Source organism: Eptesicus fuscus, chromosome 7, assembly GCF_027574615.1.
Source record: "Eptesicus fuscus isolate TK198812 chromosome 7, DD_ASM_mEF_20220401, whole genome shotgun sequence".
Classification (NCBI taxonomy): domain Eukaryota; kingdom Metazoa; phylum Chordata; class Mammalia; order Chiroptera; family Vespertilionidae; genus Eptesicus; species Eptesicus fuscus.
Window position 1 is genome coordinate 107,593,071 of NC_072479.1, and position 23,287 is coordinate 107,616,357.

Sequence of the window (23,287 nt, forward strand, 5' to 3'; positions counted from 1 at the left end):
ATTGAGCCTGCCACCGCGGTGTGTGCCCTTGAGGGGAATCGAACCCGGGCCCTTTCAGTCCACGGCTCGAGGCTCTACCCACGGAGCCACACCAGCCAGGGCCACACTCTACCTCCTCAAGGGACCGTGGAGGCCCAGCCCCGGTGCTGGCATGTCCCGCTGTTTGTCGTGGTGAGAAACCCTCCGAGCTGCAGCCCGCTCGCACTTGAACTTGAACGGAGCAGAGGGAGCCTTCCGGGAGGCGGGCCAGCAGCACCCCAGGCCGGGTCCGAGTCTGCGTCAGCCTCCTCACCCCACAGGCCCTGGGCAGCCGAGGGTCTGGCCAGCCGCGGGTGCCCGTGTGCCATGCGGATGCGCTGGCCGCCTTCACCCCAAAGCCACGGCGCCCTCGGAGGAAGTGGGCGCTGCCCGGAGCCAGGGTCCCCCAGCTCGGGCGGGAGGGAGGCGCCCCCTGACGCTCCCCCCCCAGGTCACGGGAGCCTCCCTCGCAGAGAACTGGGACTCGGGGACAGACACCCCCTTCTCCAGCCCGGCCCCGGCTTTCTGAATGAGCCCCCACGGGCCTCCCCTGCGCCCCCCACCTGCAAGGAAGGGGGTTCTTAGGGCGTGGCCTGCCTCGGACCTCCTGGCCCGCCCTCTCGCCCCCAGCCTCGCCCCGGCCCCGCCCTCCTGCCCTGGACGTCCCTCCGCAGGATCAGGTGCAGGTACCTGCCCTTGTCACCACAGCCGCCACCCCCGCCTCAGGGCCTCGTTTGGGAACTGCGGGTCACTAGGCCCCGGGGTTCTCCGTGCCCCCTTCCCCCATCAGCAGCTGCGCCTGGACAGCAGGGTCCGAGCCCCGCCCAGGCCCCTCCCGCGGGCCCTGGGGCTGGTGCATCTCCAGGCGGCTCATCAGCGCTCCCGGGCGGTGGGAGGAGGCCGGCTCCAGCGCCCTGCAGTCACCTGGGAGGCGCCGGGATCTTAGCACCTTCCCTGCGGCACATGGCCCTCCCAGGACCTGTCCGCCCTCCCGGGGCCTGTCCACTCTCCACGGGGCCTGTCCGCCCTCCATGGGCCTGTCCGCCCTCCATGGGGCCTGTCCACCCTCCCGGGCCCTGTCCGCCCTCCCGAGCCCTGTCCACCCTCCCGGACCCTGTCCGCCCTCCCCGGGCCCTGTCCACCGTCGGGCCCTGTCCGCCCTCCCGGGCCCTGTCCACCCTCCCCAGGCCCTGTCCACCGTCGGGCCCTGTCCACCCTCCCGGGCCCTGTCCACCCTCCCGGGCCCTGTCCACCCTCCCCAGGCCCTGTCCGCCCTCCATGGGGCCTGTCCACCCTCCCGGGGCCTGTCCACCCTCCATGGGGCCTGTCCGCCCTCCCGAGCCCTGTCCACCCTCCCGGACCCTGTCCGCCCTCCCGGGGCCTGTCCACCCTCCCGGGCCCTGTCCGCCCTCCCCGGGCCCTGTCCGCCCTCCCCGGGGCCTGTCCGCCCTCCCCGGGGCCTGTCCGCCCTCCCGGGGTCTGTCCACCATCGGGGCCTGTCCGCCCTCCCGGGGCCTGTCCGCCCTCCCGGACCCTGTCCGCCCTCCCGGGGCCTGTCCACCGTCGGGGCAGGTGAGGACTGAACCTTCCCGGGCCGGCGCTCCGGGGCACCGGGTGGGCTGGGAGCAGAGGGGCGGGCCAGCAGGTGAGGGAGGGGAGGGCGGGCGCCAGGCAGGCGGGGAGGTGGGAACGGCTGGTGGGCGGAGCACCCGTCCTGCCCGCACCTGCTCACCCAGCGCCCCGGGGACCAGGACTGAGGCCCGCTGCGTGCCCTGTGAGCAGCCTGGCGACCGAGCGCAGAGCCTCGCCCTCCCTGTCACGGTGGGTCCCGCACCCCGTCCCGGGCGCGGCGCCCCTGCCTGACCGCGCACGGCGCCTCCGCTCAGGACTGAGCAGCGGTTCCCGGCAGCGGCGGCGGCTCGGACCCCGTGCCAAGCCCCTCCGCGCAGGCCTGGCGCCCACTCCCGGCAAGTGGAGCTGCTGCCGAGGAGAAGCGGGCACGGGTGGGCTGGAGCTGCAGGTGCACTTGTGCCCGCCGGGGGCCCGCCGTGTGCCTGCCGCAGCCCGTGTCCCGGCGCCCAGGGAGCCTGCCCCGCCCCCGCCTTGTGCCCGGACCGGGGAAGCCGGGGTAACAGAGGCGCGTGTGAGCCCAGGTCCTCAGGGGGCGGGGCCAGGTCCTCAGGGGCGGGGCCAGGTCCTCAGGGGCGGGGCTAAGTCCTCGGGGGCGGGGCCAGGTCCTCAGGGGCGGGGCCAGGTCCTCAGGGGCGGGGCCAGCTCATGGTGGGTGGTGGGGTCGTCCCTCAGGACCCAGATTCCTGGGCAGGAGTGGAGGCATGTTCTACAGGTTCTGTTTCTCTCCAATTCTTTTTTTTTTTTTGGGGGGGGGCGAGGGGGGTAAGCCTCAGCACCTGCCCTTCCCGCAGGAGAGCAGAGGACCGGCAGGTGGGCCCATGGGACCCACCGGGGAGGCTCCGAGCTGCTGACTCTGCGGCCAGAGCACCGAGTTCCAAGGCAGCCCGTCCTGTGGAGGGGTGGCCCCTCGTGGGTGCCGGGTCCTGGGGGACTGTGGCAGCACGCGGGAGCCCTCCACGTCCTCGGGGCCCGTGTCCCCAGTGCAGACCCGGGGCAGAGCTGTGTACCCCCAGCAGAGAGGCTGTGAACCCCAAGTCCGCCTCCAGCTCCCGCAGCTGCAGAGTGGGTGTGGGTCCCCGTGCTGTCGGGGTGCCGGTGGTGCCGAGGCCACACCCCACTCCCCTGCACCCCACTCCCCTGCACCCCACTCCCCACATCCTACTCCCCACAACCCACACCCCGCACCCCTGCACCCCACTCCCCTGCCACCCCACTCTCCACACCCCTGCACCCCACACCCCACTCCCCCACCCAGCCTGCCCGCCCTCACCCCACCTCGGCTGACCCTGGGCTGACCCTGGGCTGACCCTGGTCTGCACACACAGCCGCCTCCATCGCTCGGTGACCACTGAGCCAGCTGAGCTCCAAGCCCTCCACGGTGGGCCCCGTCCAGGGAAAGCCGGGTCGTTAGGGGGAGAGTGGCCCCCCCACAGGTGCTGCTCAGGCACAAACCGCTCACTTCCCGAGCTAAGCGGCCGGTCCCAGTCTGCGCGCCCCGCCCACACCACCCAGCAGGCGGGGGAGGCCTCCACCCCGGAGGCCCACTCACCTCCAAGCTGCCCCAGGCTTCCCTCCAGCGGGCCCTGCGCCGGGCGGGGGGCCCCTCAGCGAAGGAGGCGCCGCGCGCGCCCACGCCCTCCCCCTCCGGGTGGGAAAACGCTCCCCCACACACCGGGAAGCACCATTAAGTCTGTGGGCTGCCCCGCAGGGTGCGCCCCCCACGCTGCAATGTCCCCCGAAGCCTGTGGGGGGCCGAGCCTCTCTCACTGCCCCTGTAGTCGGGGCGCCCACGCTCCAGAGAGGGACCCCGACTTCAACCAGGGATCCGCCTTCCTGGCGGTCCCGCCCGCGCTGCGCCCCCACCAGGCCCTCAGGCAGCGGGGACCTGCCCACGGGTGCCGCCCGCCAAGGGCTCACAGGGTCCCCCTACCTTCCCACAGCTCACTGGCTCCCCCTCTTGTTCCGCAAAAGGACACTCGCCCGCCCTCACCCCCCACGCCCCCCCCCCGCACGCCGCCCCCGCGCCCCCCCGCCCCCACGCAGCCGGGCGCAGGCCCTTGGGCTCCATTTCAATTGCAGACAATAGAAGAGTCAACGAGACGCATTGTGCTCAGCATCAATAATTCAGAGGAAAGAGGAAAACCGGGGGCTGAATCCATCACGTCGGGGGAGAGGCTTTTAATTAGGGCTCGGAGCTCGGCTGAGGGCGGGCGGGCGGACCGGCCCTGAGTCTGCACCGCCACCTGGGAAAGCGGTGGCTCCGGCAGGAAATACATCAAAACAGGAACAGGAACCGTCCGTCTCCGGCAGCCACGTTGCGATGATTTATTTTTAATTTTATGCCTTGTGTATTTCAGTGTTTTCAGGCCCTCTGTAATGAGCTTTTTCTTTTTAGTTGTATAATAAAGGAGTGTTTTGAAGTAAGAAGTCAAAGATGAAGGCTGTTCCTTAAAAATACCTCGTGCGGGGAGGCTGCTGCTGCATCAGTGCACCTTCCGGGGAGCAGGTGACCGGGCGGGAGGGGAGGGGCTTGTGGGGGCTGGTGGGAGGGGCTTGTAGTGGTGGGCGGGGCTTGTTGGGGCGGGTGGGGAGGGGCTTGTGATGGGTGGGAGGGGCTTGTTGGGGCGGGTGGGAGGGGCTTGTGATGGGTGGGAGGGGCTTGTTGGAGTGGGTGGGAGGGGCTTGTGGTGGGTGGGCGGGGCTTGTTGGGGCGGGTGGGAGGGGCTTGTGGTGGGTGGGCGGGGCTTGTTGGGGCAGGGCTGGCCCACGTGCCGCCAGGACTGACCTGACAGTCAGGACTCCCAGCCTAGAGGACGAGGGGAGCGGACAGACCCAGGAGGAGGCAGGGGAGGGGCAGCCCAGCAACGGGCTCCGGTCCAGACACGCGGGGTCCACGGACGAGGGCCACGGGTGGGACACGCGTGGAAAGCTGGTCGGGGCTGCCCTTCGGGGAACCCTAGGCCCCAAACCCCGGCAGTGGTGGTCCTGGCAGGGGTTAGGGCTGCAAATGCACCCGATTCGATTCTACAAAACACAGCTCCTCGCCTGCCCCAACCGGGGCGCCCACCCCCTCGGCGCAGGGGAGCCCTCGTCTGAGAAGCCGGGCGCGTGGGCGCGTGGGAGGAGGGATTGTCCCGCGAGAGGAACGGCGGGTGGGAGCAGCGGGAGCCCCACACACAGGGGCCCGTGTGGACGCACCGGCAGCAGAACCTGCCTCCTTGAGAGACGGCTGTTCCGGAACTTTCCACCATTGCCACGCATTGGGGGGTGGGGGGAGCCCCCTTTCCGAGCCCGCGCTTTCTGTCCACAAGAAGGCTAAGGCCGCGGGGCCTGGGCTCTGGGCGGAGCGCCCTGCAGACGGAGGCCGGCCCGGCAGGGGGGACGGACAGGGCACCCAGAACCCGCACCCAGACGCCTGGGGACGCGGCGCAGGTGGCCGGGGGCGCAGAGGCCCCGCCCTCAGGACAGACGGCGGGAGGGGAGGAGCAGCGGGCCGCCGGCTCCGGTCCGCGTTTCCTGGGTAAGTTGGGCCCCAACCCCACGGCCACGGCGGGTTCCGCACACGTCGCACAGGACACGCGGGTGGGAACGGCCTCCGAGGCACCGCGTGGCCCGGCGCCCGCTGTCCGCATGGCCACCGGCCGGGGGTCCACGGGGCACCGGAGAGCCGTTCCGGACACGGAGCACCCGGCGCCACGCGGGAATCCTCCCGGGAAACGCAGGAGTCCGCTCAGAGCCTCACCGGAACCGGTGCTTCCGCATCCCGCACCCCGGGAGCTGGGGGGCCCCCCTGCAGGTGACCCCCCCGAGAGCGAGGCTGGGGCAGGACGCGCTGCACACGGAGGCGGGGGCTTCCCTCCTGCCCCCCCTCACCCCACCCCACCCCCCGCTTGCCCTTTTCTCCGAGGCCCCGGAGCCTCCCACGGGCAGGGTGAGCGCTGGGCCCGAGGGGAGTGACTGTGACGCGGTCTGACACGCCTGCGAGGACGCGGAAAGGCCTTCCTCAGATCCCGGGGAGGGATGGCTGAGGCTGGAGGCTGTTTTCCTAAATTAATTTTTCAAAATCTGATGGCAACTCTTGCTCGCTCTTTGGTTTTGGTAAATGACTTTCGTTTCCTTGTGTGAAATCCCTTTGGGTATGGAGATAACAGCTTCCTACACAGAGCAGGTGCTCTGGGGTCTTCAAGGAGGAGCAGAGTTGGTCACTGAAGATGATTCAGGCATTTTCCTATCAGCTCACCCACCCACCCATCCATCCATCCACCCACCCATCCACACATCCATTCATTCATCCATCCATCCATCCATCCATTCATCCACCCACCCACCCACCCACCCATCCATCCACCCATCCATCCACCCACCCACCCACCCATCCATCCACCCATCTGTCCATCCATCCATCCACCCACCCACCCATTCATCCATCCATTTATTCATCCTCCCACCCACCCATCCACCCACCCACCCATCCACCCACTCATCCATCCATCCATCCATCCATCCATCCATCCATCCATCCACCCACCCACCCATCCATCCACTTATTCATCCACCCACCCACCCATCCATCCACCCACCCACCCATCCACCCACCCATCCATCCACCCACCCACCCATCCACCCATCCATCCACCCACCCACCCATCACCCATCCATCCACCCACCCACCCACCCACCCATCCATCCACCCATCCACCCATCCATCCATCCATCCATCCACCCCCCCACCCATCCATCCATCCATCCATTCATCCATCCCTCCATCCATCCATTTATTCATCCACCCATCCACCCATCCAACCACTACTCATCCACCCACCCACCATCTATCCACCCATCTATCCATCCACCCATCCATCCATCCATCCACCCCCCACCCCCCCTACCCATCCCCCTCCCATCCATCCATCCATCCATTCATCCATCCCTCCATCCATCCATTTATTCATCCACCCATCCACTCACCCACCCATCTACCCATCCACCCACTCATCCATCCACCCACCCATCCATCCATTCATTCATCCATTATTCATCCATCCTCAATCATCCATCCTTTCATTATCCATCCAATTATTCATCCATCCATCCATGAATACACTCACTCATTCATCCATTCACCCACTAAACCATCCATCCAAACATACATACATCCACCCATCCATCCACCAACCCACCCATCCATCCACTTATTCATCCACCCATCCACCCACCCACCCATCCACCCACCCATCCAACCATCCACCCACCCATCCACCCATCCATTCATTCATTCATTCATCCATCCATTTATTCATCCACCCACCCACCCACCCATCCATCCTTTCATTCATCCACCCATCCATCCATCCACCCACCCATCCACCCACCCACCCAACCATCCACTTATTCATCCACCCATCCACCCACCCACCCACCCACCCATCCATCCACTTATTCATCCACCCACCCACCCACCCATCCATCCATCCACCCACCCACCCATCCACCCATCCATTCATTCATCCATCCATCCATCCACTTATTCATCCACCCACCCACCCATCCACCCACCCACCCACCCACCCATACATCCATACATCCATTCATCCATCCATTTATTCATCCACCCACCCACCCATCCACCCACCCATCCATCCACCCACCCACCCACCCACCCACCCATCCACCCACTCACCCATCCACCCACCCACCCATCCACCCATCCATCCATCCACCCACCCACCCACCCACCCATCCATCCATTCATCCATCCATTTATTCATCCACCCACCCATCCACCCACCCATCCACCCACCCACCCACCCACCCATCCATCCATCCACCCATCTGTCCATCCATCCATCCACCCACCCACCCATTTATCCATCCATTTATTCATCCACCCACCCACCCATCCACCCACCCACCCATCCATCCATCCATCCATCCATCCATCCCCCCATCCCCCCATCCATCCATCCATTCATCCATCCATTTATTCATCCATCCACCCACCCATCCATCCATTCATTCATCCATTATTCATCCATCTATCCACCTACCCACCTCCTCAATCATCCATCCTTTCATTTCCATCCAATTATTCATCCATCCATCCATGAATACACTCACTCATTCATCCATTCACCCACTAAACCCTCCATCCAAACATACATACATCCACCCATCCATCATTCATTGAAATATTCATTTATCCACCCACCCATTTAAAATCTAGCCAGCCAGCCATGTACCCATCCATGCGTTGATTCCAACACAACACACAGTGACTGAGCACTGACCATGGCAGCATCCTGGGCAGGGGTGTGTGGAGTGACAGGTGGGACAGGGCTGCCTGTGTTGATGGTCTTGCTGGGCTGTGGTTGGAAGCTCAGGGCCTAGAGTCAGGCAGATCCATTCACCCATCACTTGGCTGTCAGAGGAGTGGCCTTCGGCAGACGGCCACCATCTCTGAGCCCCGAACCCACGTCTCTAAATGGGGACAATAAGTGGACTTCCAGGCATCATTGCGAGGGTCCCAGGAGACAGTGCAGACTGGGCGTGGAGGGCGGAAGAGGCCCAGGGGGGTCAGAGTCAGCCACGCCCAGCCGTCTCCGGTGCTGGCCCCTCCTCTCTGCTGCCCCTGATCCTGGTCACAGCTCCCCGGCCCCAAAGGAGGTGCCAGTGAGCATGGCTGAGCGAGGAGGGGACACTCAGCTTGAATATGACCTTAGACCTGTCCCTCCCCTCCACGCCCACGCCGGCCGTGCCTGCGGGTTCGCTGGGCGAGGGAGGATCCTGGCTGAGTGAGCGGAGGCAGCTCCCTCACCGTCCTCCCGGAGCCTCCTGGTGCTCCCGGCCTGAGGTTCCGGAGGCCCCACCAGCACTGGGGTGCACTCCAGTGTCCAGCCTGTGTTCCGGCTGCACAGCTTCTGCCCCCGGTGCCCCTCGGGTCCCTGGCTGGGCGTGTCCTCGCCTGGCCCCACCAGGAAGCCCCTCTGAGTCTGTAGGCAGGACTCAGGGGTCTGCGTCCCATGGCCCCCCCTTCGGGGCCCAGCCTGAGAGGAACCAGGTGGAGGGGAGGAGAGGAGCTTTGGAGACACAGCGGGGACGGGGACGGAGAGCCACCCTCGTCCAGGCTGGGGCCCCAGCGGCCACCCCGAAGGGCAGCCGGTGATGCCTGCAGCTCCGACCCCTTCCCTCTCCCTTCCCGGCACCCGCGCCCTGCGGGCACTCACCTGTCTGAGCCCGGAGGGAGCCCTGCTCCCCAGCCCAGGGGCCCTGACCCCCACGCTGGGCCTCGCTCTGCAGGTGGGGACAGCACAGTGGACCGGGGGTCAGCTGAGACACGTAAAATGGAAAAAATTAACACTCAAAGGTTAAGGCAGGTGGCCTGGGTCCTGGGAAGCAAACTCTTTCATTTTCCCAAACGGCTCCACGTAGTACCTTAGAGAATTTATTTGAATTTCTAGTGGCTTGAACCTTTTTCATTTCCTTGTTTATTAAGGAACTCAATTCCCGGCCGGAGCACCTCAAAGCTCATCAGCCAAGCTCATATTTTCTCTTCACAATTCGCTCTGGGCCCACAGGAGGGGGGGGCCCGCAGGAGGGGGGCCTGCAGGAGGGGGGCCTGCAGGGGAGGGCTCACAGGAGGGGGGCCCGGGGCAGGAGGGGGGGCTCGCAGGAGGGGGGGGCCATAGGAGTGAGGGGCCCGCAGGAGGGGGGGCCACAGGAGGGGGGAGCCCGCAGGAGGGGGGGCCACAGGAGGGGGGCCCGCAGGAGTGGGGGGCTCGCAGGAGGGGGGGCCACAGGAGGGGGGGGCCGTAGGAGTGAGGGGCCCGCAGGAGGGGGACCTCAGGGGTGGGGCGCCTGCAGGAGTAGGGTGGCTGCAGGAGTGGGGGTCCTGCAGGAGTGGGGGACTCACAGGAGTGGGGGCGTCCAGACTCCCCGGGCCCGCCTGGCATAGGAGCCCCTGCAGGGCCAGCAGTCCTTGGGGCTCCTCCCCGTCAGGACGCCGACCCCCACCTCCAGGGGAGCAGCAGAGCTGCCTGGGCTCGGGACCCTGGCCGTCTCCGCACCCCGTCCTGGCCCCCCACGGGCCTGAGCTCTGTGGTGTGGGGTGGGTCTGTGGTGTGTGCCGCGTTCCGCCCACGCCCTGAGCAGCGGGCGGTGATGTGACCTCGCGGTCCTGCGTCAGCTGCGAGCAGGCAGGTTACCCCATCGCGGCCAGCGCGGGGGGAGCCGGGCGGCCCGAAGCCACCGCCCTCCAGCGGGTCTGGTCACAGCACCAGCCTCTGGCCCCGACCAAGGACCCGGCACAGGGCTTGGGGGGCAGCGGGGAGGGCGTCGGGGTGTGGACCAAGGACCCGGCACAGGGCTTGGGGGCAGCGGGGAGGCATCGGGTGTGGCGGGACCACAGATGCTCTGGAAGGAGTGGACGTGGCCTGTGGGACGGGGAGCCAGGCTGGGCTTTCGGGGGGCTACATGGAGATCCACGTGGAGAGAAGTCTTTGGGGTCCTCGGGCCACTGGAAGCAGGAGGCGGGGGTTCAGGGAAGGGCAGGGGTGCGGGGGCGCCAGCGTCTGGGACACGGAGGGGGGTGCTGCCCGGCGGCCTGTGGAGGGCCCTGCGTGGGGGGCAGACAGCTGCTGGCCCCTCGTGGACGAGGCTTCGGGGTTTTGACAAATTGGAAGCAGACGGTCAGCCTGTGCCCGGAACTAACTCTGAGATAAGTGGTTCGGGGGCGGCTTGGCGTCTCCCCTGAGCCCGGGGCCTCCGATCGGAGAGTGGTCTCCGAGGCCCTGACACCCGAGTGGCACCTCCATCCCGGCCGCCGCCCGGCCGCCGGTTTACGGGAAAGCATGAGCTCCTGGCCGAGGGCTTTGCGCAGACTGAGCTGTGTTCCCGCTGAAACTGGATGCAGCTGAGGCGGGTGGGGCTGTGGGGGAGGGGAGGCCCGGGAACCGGAACCCTCCAGGGGCACAGAGGTACCCACAGAGCCTCAGCCTCACGGGGGAGGGGGAGGGGGATGTGCAGACACCATTTTCTTTTCTTTTTTTTTTTTCAATCCTCACCTGAGGATATTTTTCCCATTATTATTTATACAGAGAGGGGGGGAGGGAGGAGAGAGAGAAACATTGATGTGAGAGAGACACACCGATTGGTTGCCTCCTGGATGCACCCCATCTGGGCCGGGGATCGGACCCGTGACCCGTCAGTACCCGGGCCGACGCTCTACCACCGAGCCACACCATCCAGGGCAGACGCCGTGTCTTTAAGGGCAGGATCCGTTCTTTGGGGAAAAACCAGGCACCAGCCGGCAGAAGAGTCTGAAATCTGAACAAAAGCTGGTGGACCAGGCCTGGGTGGCCCCCGGGAGGTGCCCCGGAGCCGGCTCTGCCCCATTGGGCGCAGGCTGTGTCTGCCCAGGGACACACGGAGCCTACAGGTGACGGCCAGACGCTGCGGCCTGCGCCTCCCACCGCGGGCCCACGCGCAGCCGCGTGCTGCACCGGGTGGTCGGGAAATGACGCGGCTTCTCTGTTGGGAGAGAGACGCGTGCTCACAGTGTAACGGCTCCGAGGGGCTCCTCAAAAACGGGAGAGAAGGGGGGCGGAGGGAGGGACACGGTAAAGCCGAGAGCCGTCAGCACCGCAGAGGGGCAGCGACTGAAGGGCAGGGAACATGGGCAAACGACACACCTGCCAAGAGGCTGAGGTCGGAAACACGCAAAGAATGTGCCGTCGGCAGCAACACGCCGTCGGCTGACAAACGGGCGGAGCGCCTGGAGGACGCCCGGCGGCCCGGGCGCGGGGCAGGTGCGCGGCAGCTCTAGTTACCAGGAAGGCACGAGTCAACCACAGGGAGACGCCCCGCTCGCCTGGCAGAACGGCCGGCCTGGAGGAGGTCAGGAGGCGTCGGCGAAGAGGAGAGAAAGCAAGCCCCCGCCACCCCCCACCCCCCCGTCTCGCTCTGCCAAGACGCGGTGTGGACGTGACCGTGGGGGCGCGAGCTCCTGGGCGGGCCATGACCCTCCCGGTGCCCAGGACCGAGATGAGCTCGCCAATGCCCCGCCCACGTCCTCGGAAGGGCGCCCTCGCCACGCTGCCGAACCCGCCAGGTGTGTACAGCTCAGGACACACACCCCTCCTTCAGCCCCCTCCCCCCACGGGCACCACTCCGTGGGTGACCTGCTCTGTCGTGTCCACGCGTGCAGACCCGGACCTCCAACACCCAAGGTAACGGCGGGCGACCCGGGAGTCCCGCTCCGCCTGGCCCGGCCACGCCTGCCCCCACCGCTCAGCTAAATCAGGGGTCCTCAAACTTTTTAAACAGGGGTCCAGTTCACTGTCCCTCAGACCGTTGGAGGGCCGGACTATAGTTTAAAAAAAACTATGAACAAATTCCTATGCACACGGCACATATCTTATTTTGAAGTAAAAAAACAAAACGGCAGAAACACCCGCCTGTGGCCCGCGGGCCGTGGTGTGAGGACGCCTGAGTTACGTGACCCTGGCCCCCCCCCCCCCCCCCGGGGACTCGGGCCAGACTCCGGCTACAGGTACTGCCTGTGGCACACACCTAGCTGCCCGCTCTCCGGGCACAGCTCACGCCGCCTCTGACCGGCCCCCACCGCGTCCCTGCTGCCCGAGTCGGCCATTCGGTCCCGCACACCCAGCCAAGCACCCGGCTGTGGTCCCCGTCTCCCAGGGACAAGCTCTCCTGACACTTCACAAAACTGGGTCCTGCTCAGCCGTGGGCCTCTGACGCCACCCCCCCCCACCCCCGGGAAACCATGTGTTTATGGGGCTCGCTGGGAGCAGCCTGCACACGGGGGGGGGGGGGACGAGGGGGGGGCAGCTGCCTTGTGGGGGGGATCATTGGCCACAGGCCCGGCCCCCACCGGAGGGCATGACCAGGACAGCGGCAGGTACAGATCCCCATCGGCGCTCCCTGAGTTTCAGAAGGAGGATCCTTTCCTCTGGGGGCTCTTAGATTAAGTTAAACTGTCAAAGGGGGGGGGGAGGGACAGGCCAGGCTCCAACCCTGTGGTTCCCTGCCCCACCCCACCCCCAGCCCCCAGGACTTCTCCCCGGAGCCTGCCTGCCACCCCAGGGGCCCCTGCCCGCCTCCAGGCCTCTGCCCACTCCCTTTCTCATTTCCCTTCCGCCGGAACCCCTGGGACCGGGTCTGTCTGCTCCTGCAGCGTCTGAGACAGCTCCCGGGGCAGGCGCTGAGGTCCCGGGAGTAACCGAAGGTGAGGAAGGTGGCCGGAGGCAAGGAGCCCAGCCCAGGTACCAGGGCGCTTACCTGACGTCCCTGCTCAGGTGTGCGGTGCAGGGCCGGACGCCGCCAGCAGGTGGCGCCCGAGGCGCTCCTCTGCAGGGACGAGGCCGGGAGCCAGCTGACCTCGCAGCAGGTCGGGCTCCCACAGGCAGGTCCGGTCCCAGACGCTCGACAGACAACCGCGTGCGGGTGCCCCGTGGGGACGTGAGCGGCAGCGGCTGGACCGGCCGCCAAAGCGAGGAGGCGGGGTCAGCCGGGGTCAGCTGTGTGCGCCCGCCCAGCCTGGCTCCCTCCTCCAGAGGCAAACGCAGGCCCCCACCACCCCACCCACGGCCCCAGCCACGTCACACCATGAGGACGGGCCCTTCACCGAGGGTCACCCCGCTGGCTGAGCCTCCTCCCCGAGGACCGGCGCTGGAGGGACAGACAGACCTTCGGGGCCCCCCGGCTGTCAGCGCCCCTGCAGAGCCGCGGGGCTCGGCCCACTGTGCCCAGAGGCGCTGGCCCGTCCGCTCCGCCTGAATCTCGCCGGTGGGGGGGCCGCACCCGCGCAAACAAGAGGTGGGCGGCCGGGGAAGTGAGGGGCGCGGGACGCAGACCACACTTCCTCCGCCGGAGAGGACAGCGCCCCCGGCCGGGAGCAGTGAGGCTGTGGGGTATTTAAGCCGCGCAGAGGCCTGAGGGCTCTGGGGACGGGTGGGGGGGCAGGGGAGCTCGGTGACCTCGCAAATTCATGGGAGCTGTCCGCGCACCGCGGGAACCGCAGGAGACCCCAGCCCAGCCGGAGAGCTGCCCGTGGATGTGCAGGGGAGCCCCGCCCACAGGTGAGGGTGTGTGCAAAGCCACGCCCACAGGTGAGAGTGTGCATGAAGCCCCGCCCACAGTTAGGCTGTGAGGGTGAAGCCCCGCCCACAGTTAGGTTGTGAGGGTGAAGCCCCGCCCACAGGTGAGGGTGTGAGGGTGAAGCCCCGCCCACAGGTGAGAGTGTGCATGAAGCCCCGCCCACAGTTGAGGGTGTGAGGGTGAAGCCCCGCCCACAGTTAGGCGGTGAGGGTGAAGCCCCGCCCACGGGCGCGGCTCTGCTGGCCGGAGGGTGGCTGCGGCGGGGCGGTTTCCGTGCCACCAGGGGGCGCAGGTGAGGCTGGGGAGGCAGCAGAGACCGCCCGCCTGCGGCACGGCAGCGGCTCCCTGGAGGGAGTGGACGGGCCCGGCGCGTGGGGCACGGCTCCAGACACCCACCCTGTCGGCCCTCGTGTCCTCCCCCCCACCCCCCTGCTCCCCGGCTCCCCTCCCGGGAGCTGCCGCCTCGCCCACGCGGTGAGCAGGAGTCACACAAGCAAGAGGCCGGTGGCCACGGCCGAGCCGCGGGGCCAGGCCGCGAGGACCGGGGTCCGGGCTGGAAATCTGGGTCCGAGAGACCGAGCTGTCCAGCTGCCGAGCTCGGCAGGTCCAAGGGCTCAGCGGGCCGGGCCCGGGGCACCGGGCGCCCGAGAGGCGGGGAGCTCGGGCAGAGCAGTGCGTGAGGTTCTGGGAACCCCCAAACCCGGGGGGGGGGCCGGGGCCAGCTCAGGCCAGGAGCTTTGTTTACCTAAAACGCTTCTGGGGGCCATGGGCTCGGTTCCCTGCGCCGTGAGCGCCCCCCGCCCCCCCCCCGGGGGCCAATCACCCCATTTCTCACTTCCTTTTCCTTGAAAACCTCAAAGGCGCTCACCGGGCTCCGGCCTCCCAGGTGCCGCTGCCTGGGAATCGCCCTCCGCCCCGCGTGCCCCTTCCTTCCCGTCCGCTCCTTCCCCGGGGGGGCCGGGCCAGGGGGCCGCAGACACCCCTCCCTCTGCCGGCATCGTTGGCCGCGGTCGCCCGTGAACGCGGAGGCCCATGGCCTGCCCTGTGCCCGCCTCGGGGGCCCATCTGTTCACCCAGCCTTCACCCCCATCTGGACGGGACACGCACCGGAAGGAAGGAGGGAACATGAGGACCCCGTGCAGATGACGTCATGGCGTCTGGAAACCCGAGACTCCAGGACCAAAACCGCCACAAGCGGCTGTGACCGGACACGCGGAACCAGGTGACGGCTGCTCGCTGTCACGAGTGGGAAGGCGGCCTGGGAGGGAGGCCACGTCATGGCCGGTGCACAGACACGACGTTTCAACAAGAAACTTCTGGAAGAAATTGCAAACCTGTGCGGGCCTCTCACAGCCCCGCTGCAGGGGGACCCGGTGCGGGACCCGGGGGCCGGCTCCCCCCTGTGCCGGTGCGGATGGTCCCGGACTTCTGAGCCCTCGGGTGCCCACGGAGAGGAGCCGGCAGCGAGGGGTCAGGGTGACCCTTGGCACAGGGAGGAGAGGGGAGCAGGGAGGGAGGCCGGTTCCTGAGGGGCCCCAGGGCCTCACCAAATGGCATCCACCCCCCTAGATTCCAGGGGCCCTGCAGACCACCCGGCATGGGTGGGCTCTGCCGTGGGTGGGGGAGCAGGCTCCCCCGTGCGCTGGGTCCCCTCCTGCCCGGGCACCGGACCTGCCAGCCAGCGCCTGCCCTCGGCCTTTCCCACGCCCTTGGGCCCAGCGACGGTGGACACGTGTCTCCCTCCCGGCACTCCCACCCTGGGTGAGTCCCAGAACCTCCCCCCTCATCCCCGGTCCGTCCCCTCCCTCCACCCGGGCAGTTCATCAGACGTGGGCAGCCAGGCCGCCCAGGAGCCCGGGACACCTGCCCCCCCCCCCACACACACACACACACACACACGGGACAGGGGCTCAGTCAGAGCCTCGGCTTACTGGAGTCATTGGAAAGGGGGGCAGTCTGCCGTCGTCATCTCGCTCCGTGGGGAGCTCCCGCTGGGCAGCGAGGAGGCTTCTCGGAAAGGGCGGCCCTGACCCTGCGAGACAGCCGCAGGGCGGGCGTCCTAAACGGCATGGTTAGCTCGAAAATCACCGTTCCCGCCGCTAAACTGAAGGAACACGGACCTGCTCCGAGGCATCCCTAACGCCCCCGGAGATGGATCCCGCCCTCCACATCCATTAACCTTTCCCCGCGGCCCTCCTGATGGATGAGCTGCCGCGGGACGGCGGACGGTTTGACCTTTACTCGGCTGAAAGCAGGGGCCCCCGGGGTTAAGTGGATGCCACTCCAGGATGAAATTGATCCCAGAATGAGGATCCGCAGCGCGCGTTAGATGATGTGATGGGAAATAGACTCGGGACCTCGGGCTCGAGGGTAAATTAACCAATTCCCGCGCAGATGGCGGCTTCCCTACCGAGTCGCTTTAAAGCAGAACCGGATTCCCTGCCCCCACACCCCACGCCAGGGAGAAGCCCAGGTCCCGGAGACCCAGGGGCGTTCCGCGGACTCCCAGGAGCTGCCTGAGGAACCTCTGGGATGTCGGTTAGATGTGCGTGCCTTCCCTCTAAGGTAGCTCCACGCAAGAATGAACTTGAATCTGAAAAAATATGAAAAAACGTAAGAGTACATTGGAAAAATTAATGGGCCCAGCCAGTGTGGCTCAGTGGTTGAGCGTCAACCTATGAACCAGGAGGTCGAGGTTCGATCCCTGGTCAGGCCACATGCCTGGGTTTCGGGCTCGATCCCCAGTGGGGGGCGTGCAGGAGGCGGCCGATCCATGATTCTCTCTCATCATGGATGTTTCTATCCCTCTCTCCCTCTCCCTTCCTCTCTGAAATCAATAAAGATATTTTTTTAAAAGAAACACAGGAAAATGCTAGATCGGTGAGTAAACAGGAAATCTTTGCAGGCAAATGGGAAGCATAGAAAACGGACTTTATAAAACTGGTGCCGGCAGTAACCAACACGGAAACCTACTGGGCACCCTTGACGACAGTTGGAGGAGAGAGTGATAGAAGCTGTCGGGTCCAACGCAGAGAGGAGAAAGGATGGGAGGAACACGCGCGGAACCTCGGAGACCTGGGGACAGCAAGCCCCAGCCTGGGCCCTGCCCCATGGCCCCTTCATCCTCCCACCACCAACCACGTCCCTCCTGCCTAGCGGGGCTCGGGTCTGCCGGCCGTGGCCCCTGCTGCTCCCGCTGACCACTTCAGCCGTCGGAGGCCACACCCGGGAGCTCGGCAGGACGGGAGCCCACTCACAGGCCTCGGCCCCGGAGGGAGGCCGCGCCGAGCCAGCCCCGGGCGCCCGGGGAGAGGCCGAGCTGCTAAGTGCAAGGGCCGTGACTTCTCGCCGAGAGTGGGCCCAGCCCCGGGGCATGTCGGGGTGACTGTCTTCCCCTCGGACGGGCTTTGAGGGGGGAGAGGGCAGCAGCACCTCCCATCAGACTCCGCACCAGGCCAGCGGCCTCCCCTCCCGCCCCGAGGGGTGCAGGCCACAGCGGCCTCCCGCAGGGCGCCGCCCGGGCCTCAGGGACCCGTTCACAGGGCCCGGGCTTGCGCTGCCAACAGAAGGCCCCGGGGCCACAGGGCAGGCCGTGGGCGAGCAGAGCAGGGAGCCCACCCCCGGCGGCGCTCCGAACGGCTCCGTCCACGGCCCGGCCGGGTCTGGGTCTGGGGTGTGGCGTTGTGGGGCCTGAGCCTTGCTCTGACCCAGGACCCAGCCCTGCCCCGCCCCCCCTGGGAAGTTGTTGCGAGAAATCCAGGCTGCCCTGGAGGCTGCGGGCCTGGCTGGGGTCTCTCCCTGGTCCCTGACGAGCCCTGCCCAGCCGCCATGGCAAACCCGCACGGGGAGGCGGACTCCGGTCACGGCCTCTCACTGTCGGTCACTGGGCGGCCGGCAGGGTGGCGGGCGAGTTCGTCAATCGATGGCCCGTTGGGAAAGCGGGCACCGCTGAGACACGTTCCGTCCAAACATCCAGTCCACCCAACAGCAGCAGGTGCTGGTGGCCATCCTGCCCCATCGCCCTCTCCCGGACCTGCCCACGCACAGGCCAGGGTGCCCTCCTGACCCGCAGGGCTGGCCTTGCTGCTTCCCGCACCCCGGGACCCCACACGGGTCAGGGAGCGGGTTTCCTACTGGAGTCCTGCCCCCCTCAGGCCGGCTGCCTGCTGCGTGCGATCACCCTCCACCCGCTGAGCTTGTCCAGCACGGGGTGGCAGGCAGGGAGGGGTAGTTGGGGGGGGGGCTCTGCCTCCTCCTCGGCTGCCTCCCTGGAGGCCAGCCCTCGACACGCCCTGCCCCCATCCCAGACTCTGAGCCCCCTGAGGGCCTGGGCCCAGGGGCCAGCTGGTGCCGGTTACACTCGGTGGGCCGGGGACCCTGTCAGAGCTACGACTCCTGCAGCCGTCCTCATACACCCCCACCCGGACTGACTCCCCATATACACACCCACCCGGGCTGACTCCCCATATACACCCCCCCGGGCTAACTCCCCATATACACACCCACCCCGGCTGACTCCCCATATACACACCCCCTGGGCTGACTCCCCATATACACACCCCCCGGGCTGACTCCCCATATACACACCCACCCGGACTGACTCCCCATATACACACACACCCCGGCTGACTCCCCATATACACACCCACCCGGGCTGACTCCCCATATACACACCCACCCGGGCTGACTCCCCATATACACACCCACCCGGGCTAACTCCCCATATACACCCCCACCCCGGCTGACTCCCCATATACACACCCACCCGGACTGACTCCCCATATACACACCCATCCTGGCTGACTCCCCATATACACACCCCCCGGCTGACTCCCCATATACACCCCCCCAGGCTGACTGCTCATCTGAGGTCTGTGACTTCGGCAGAGGTCAGGACCTCATTGTCCCTGAGTCTCTGCCTTTTTTGAGCAAAAGCAGCTGCTTCCCAGCCCTCTACCCCCCGCACTCCCTCACCCCTCCCCCGGCCTCCCCGCTGCGCAGAGAGCCCCGCCAGGCCCACGGCGGGAGCCTGGAACGGGCTTTGCCGTGGAGGCGGCTCGGCCCCGAGGCCCACGGCAGCAGGAAGATGTCTTGGATGGATCAGATCATTTTGGCGGCAAGCTGTCCCCGGGACCGGGCGCCCGACAGCTGCCACGTCTGATTAAACCGTGATGCACTGAACGCGACTCGGCAGCCCGGCCTGTTAGCGCGGGAGCCGAGGAAGCTGGTGATCCGGAAAGAACGGCGCCCGGCGGCTGCTCTGTCCCCAGCGCCCTTCTCTGCGCCAGGAGAGCCGCCTGCGTGTGGCCGCGGGGTCTGCCACGTCAGCCACCGGAGGGGAAGGGTCCTGCGGCCCCGTGTCCTCTGCCGCTGTCCTCCGAGCTGCTTGCCAGTCGATAGGCAGGGCTGCCTGCTTCGGGCACGTGACCCTGGCTTCCCGCCCGGGCTTACTGGGCAGCAGGCAGAGCACCTGCCTCCTCGGCCCCGATGGGGACACCCGCCTGCGGCACGGGGCCCGGGGCCTCCTCACCCTGGGAGCCCTCCAGGCTTACCCTCCTGCTGCCTCCTTGGGGGACGGCAGAGGAGTCGGCCTGCGTCCCACAGGGTGCCCGCCGGGCCAGGGCCGGGGCCAGGCAGTCGGGATGCGTGAGGTGAGGCCTGCAGCACGTGGAGCTGGGAGGCACCGCAGAGCCAGCGGGTTCCGAATCCTCAGAGGATGGGGACCCCGCGTCCCGAGGGTGGGGGCAGGGCGAGCAGCCGGCGGAGAGCACTGAGGCTAAAGCGCCCCCAGACTCGGCCAGCGGGGCCCCCGGAAGAGCTGCCGGTGGGACGGGAAGGAGCTGCAGGCTGCCCTCCCCCTCCCCGCCCCGCCCTCCCGCCCCACGGCCTCTCCTGGTCCCGGCTCTCAGACTGGGTGTTCACGCTCAGCTCAGAGGCCTGCCCGCTGCTTGCTCCTCCTTCTTGGCCGAGAGGGGATGGTGCTGGCTGCACACGGGCATGGCTGCGGGTCAGGGAGCCTGAGGAGCGAGGGTCGGGCCCGTGGGGTCTGTAGGCTGGACCTGGCGCCAGGCAGGGGCGGAGTCCGCCATGACCCTCCGGCCCGGAAGGTGCCCTGGACAGTGGTCAGCCCAGGGAGGCCGGGCCAGCACTGTCCCAACGCCGGCCACCACGCCTCCAGACCCGGGTCTGCGAGGCCGGGAGAGCAGGGCGGGGACGGGACCGGAGGAGGACAGGGACACGCGCCGAGGGCTAGAGGGTCTCAGAGGCCAGAGCTCTTCCGCCCGTCCCACGTCCCACGTCCCACGTCCCACGTGCCACGTCCCCCGTCCCACGTCCCATGTCCCATGTCCCCCGGCTCCAGCCCACAGCACCGCGCCCACCAGGCCTCGCACGTCGCCTGGCGCCTGCCTGTGGGGTGTGTCCGCGCCGTGGGTCAGGGAGCCTGAGGAGCGAGGGTCGTCCTCTCTGTCAGCCTCCGCACCTGCCCACACCGGGCAGCAAGCCACGGCCCCGAGCGTTCAGGGACTGCGCTGTGATGAGATGAGATGCGGGAGCAGCCACACGGCAGACCCGACACCTGTCCCCCCAAACCCACAAGCTCTGCCCCCTTCAGAGTCTCAGCTCTAAACGGCCCTGCTGTTCGGAGATAATGAGGACTGCGTTGTGCGTGCCTGTGTGCATGTGTGCCTGTGTGTGTCTGTGTGCATGTGTGTGTGTGTGCGAGTGTATGTGTGCCTGTGTGTGCAAGTGTGTGTGCCTGTGTGTCCCTGTGTGCATGTGTGTGCATGTGTATGCCTGTGCATGTATGTGTGAGTATATGTGTGCTTGTGTGTGCAAGTGTGTGTGTGTGTGTGTGCATGTGTCTGTCGGTGCATGTGTGTATGCCTGTTTGTGCATGTGTGTGCTTGTGTGTGTGCGGGTGTATGTGTGCTTGTGTGTGCGTGCCTGTGTGCATCTGTGTGTGTGCAAGTGTATGTGTGCCTGTGTGTGTGCCTGTGTGCGTCTGTGTGTGTGCAAGTGTATGTGTGCCTATGTGTGCATGTGTTTCTCTATGTGTGTGAGTGTGCACGTGTGTGTACATTTGTGCCTGTGTGTGCATGTGCGTTGAGGGTGTATGTGTGCGTGTGTGCCTGTGTGTGTCTGTGTGGTACAAGTGTATGCGTGCCTGTGTGTGCCTGTGCATGTGTGAGTGGCCACACGTGTGCATGTGTGGAGTTGGTCACCTGGACAGAGGTGGGCAGTTTCATAGCATCACACCATGGTCCTAGGGGAGCACCCACACAGGTCAGAAGGAGAGGAGTGGGGGTTCCCACCTGCACAGCCGGCCGGTAAGCCAAAGCGACGCCCCCGTCACAGAACCTCAACTACGAGACCCCCCGAACAAGGCCAGGGCCGCCGTGGGGCGCTCAGGGGACGAGGAAGACCCCACACTGGTGTCCTGGCCCCACCCCGCCCCGCTGTGTCCATGGTCAACTGCAGTGGGGAGGCTGCAGGCCCCACGGGGAGGCCTCGCAGGACAGCAGCCTGGAGGGGGTGATGCTGGGGGGAGGGGGGGAGAGGGCTCGGCTGACCAAGTGGGCAGCTGGTAGCACCTGCGTCGCTGCTGAAACCTCAGCCCGAGACCCGGCACCAGGAGGGCCCCAGCCGCCCGCCCACCCCCTGCATCGCGCGCACTTGGCTCCAGCTGGTTGGACCCATAGATGCCTTAACCAGCCAGTGGCTGGCCCGTCCCTCCGTCAGGATCGCGGCTGCCACGTCCCGCTCGCGAAGCCTTGGGGACTTTAAGACGCTCCCGGCCCACGGAGCCAGCCCCCTTCCTCCACTGCCCGGATCTGGACAGCACCCCGTCTCCACCAGGGCTCCTGCCCGCGCCCCTCCCCCGGCCCTGAACACCGCCAGGACCACAGTTGCCAAAGGACCTGCCCCAGACATCCTCAGCCACCCTCTGCCCAGGGCCGGACCCTCGGTCCCTAAAGCACCGCCCCCGACCTGTCTGCCCCTCCCCCACACAGGACGCACAGGCCTGTCCCCCTCCCTCCCTCCCTGGCTCTCTCCAGGGTCCTGAAAGAGGCCTGTGCAGCCCGGCTGGGGTGGCTCAGTGGTGGAGCTTCGACCTAGGAACCAGGAGGTCAGGGTTCGATTCCCGGTCAGGGCCCAGGCCCAGGTTGTGGACTCGATCCCCAGGGTGGGGCGTGCAGGAGGCAGCCGATCCATGATTCTCTCTCATCCTTGATGTTTCCGTCTCTCTCTCCCTCTCCCTTCCTCTCTGAAATCAATAAAGATACATATTTCTTTAAAAAGGGCGGGTGTCCTTCCACACTCAGCCCACCCCCGGGCTCCTCGGAGGCCCTGTGCCCAGCCCCGCCCCCAGGGGGAAGCCGCCTTTCTGTGTTCACAAATCCCCGTGCGCGCGCACATTCTAGAACTCTGCGCCCAGGCGGGTCTCCAGCCACACGGGCGGGGGCGCGGGGGAGGCGGGGCGCAGGGGGCGCGCAGGGACGGCCCGGCCCCTCCTTCCCGGCGTGAGGCCGGCGCAAACCCCCACGCACAAGGCCCCCCAGCGGCAGCGCCGCATGTGGTTTGTGTGGGACCCCGTGGGCCTCGCGTGCGCCTCGGCCACGTGGCTGCTGATGCTGAGCGGGTGCGCGGCGCTGCTGAGCGAGCTGCTGGGGCCCGCGCGGGGCGGGGCCGAGGGCGCGGCGCACGGCGCGCTCTCCCTGGCGCTGGTGGGCCTGGCGCTGGCGGCGCACGGGCGGACCGTGCTCACCGACCCGGGCGCCCTGCCCCTGGGCGCGGGGTCCGGCCTGGGCGCCGAGCCCGGGGACCCCCGCTGCTCGGCCTGCGGCCTGGTCCCGCCGCCGGGCGCGCACCACTGCTCCGTGTGCGGGCGCTGCATCCGCCGCGTGGACCACCACTGCCCGTGGGTCAACAACTGCGTGGGCGAGGACAACCGCAAGTTCTTCCTGCTCTTCACGCTGTACACGGCGCTGGCCGCGCTGCACGCGCTGCTGCTGCTCGGGGCGCCCGCCCTGCGGGGCCACGCGCCCGGCACCCCGGCGCCCCGCGGCGCGCTCCTCCTCCTCCTGCTGGCGGCGCTCTACGGCTTCCTCTTCGCGTCCGCGATGCTCACCCTCCAGCTGTGCACGGTCTGCACCGACCGCACCGGGAGGGGGCGGGGCGAGCGCGGCTGGAGGGCCGCGTGGATGAACCTGGCGGACGCCCTGGGCCGCCCGCCCTCCCTGGCCTGGCTCAGCCCCTGCGCCTCCCCGCGGCCCCCGAGGCCCGGTGCGCGCTACGCGGAGGTCTGAGGGCTCCGGCGGCCACGGGCTGAGCCTCCAACAGGGGACGCGCCACCAACGTCAGCACCAGCCGCCTTCTCGGGGTGCACCGGGAGGCCAGATGGCGGACCATGTAAAAGCCGGGGTCCTCTTCTGCCCAGAATTGGGGGTGGGGACGGGCAACAGGTAAATCCACCGCAGCTGTGAGTGAAGCATCGTGAATGGGTCCCCACGAGTCCGTGGGC

The 23,287-nt window shown here is 67.3% G+C and overlaps 1 protein-coding gene across 1 annotated transcript; it reads left to right on the top strand.

Moving 5' to 3' along the window:
* The first annotated feature begins 22,337 nt into the window (after positions 1-22,337).
* On the top strand, positions 22,338-23,072 carry LOC129149739 (palmitoyltransferase ZDHHC3-like). Its single transcript, XM_054718652.1, has one exon. The coding sequence runs from the start codon at positions 22,338-22,340 to the stop codon at positions 23,070-23,072; it is 735 nt and encodes a 244-aa protein (XP_054574627.1).
* The last annotated feature ends 215 nt before the right edge of the window (positions 23,073-23,287 follow it).

Bases quoted from the DNA above. Each gene is read 5' to 3' on its own strand.
- LOC129149739 (XM_054718652.1), top strand. From the start codon at position 22,338: ATGTGGTTTGTGTGGGACCCCGTGGGCCTCGCGTGCGCCTCGGCCACG.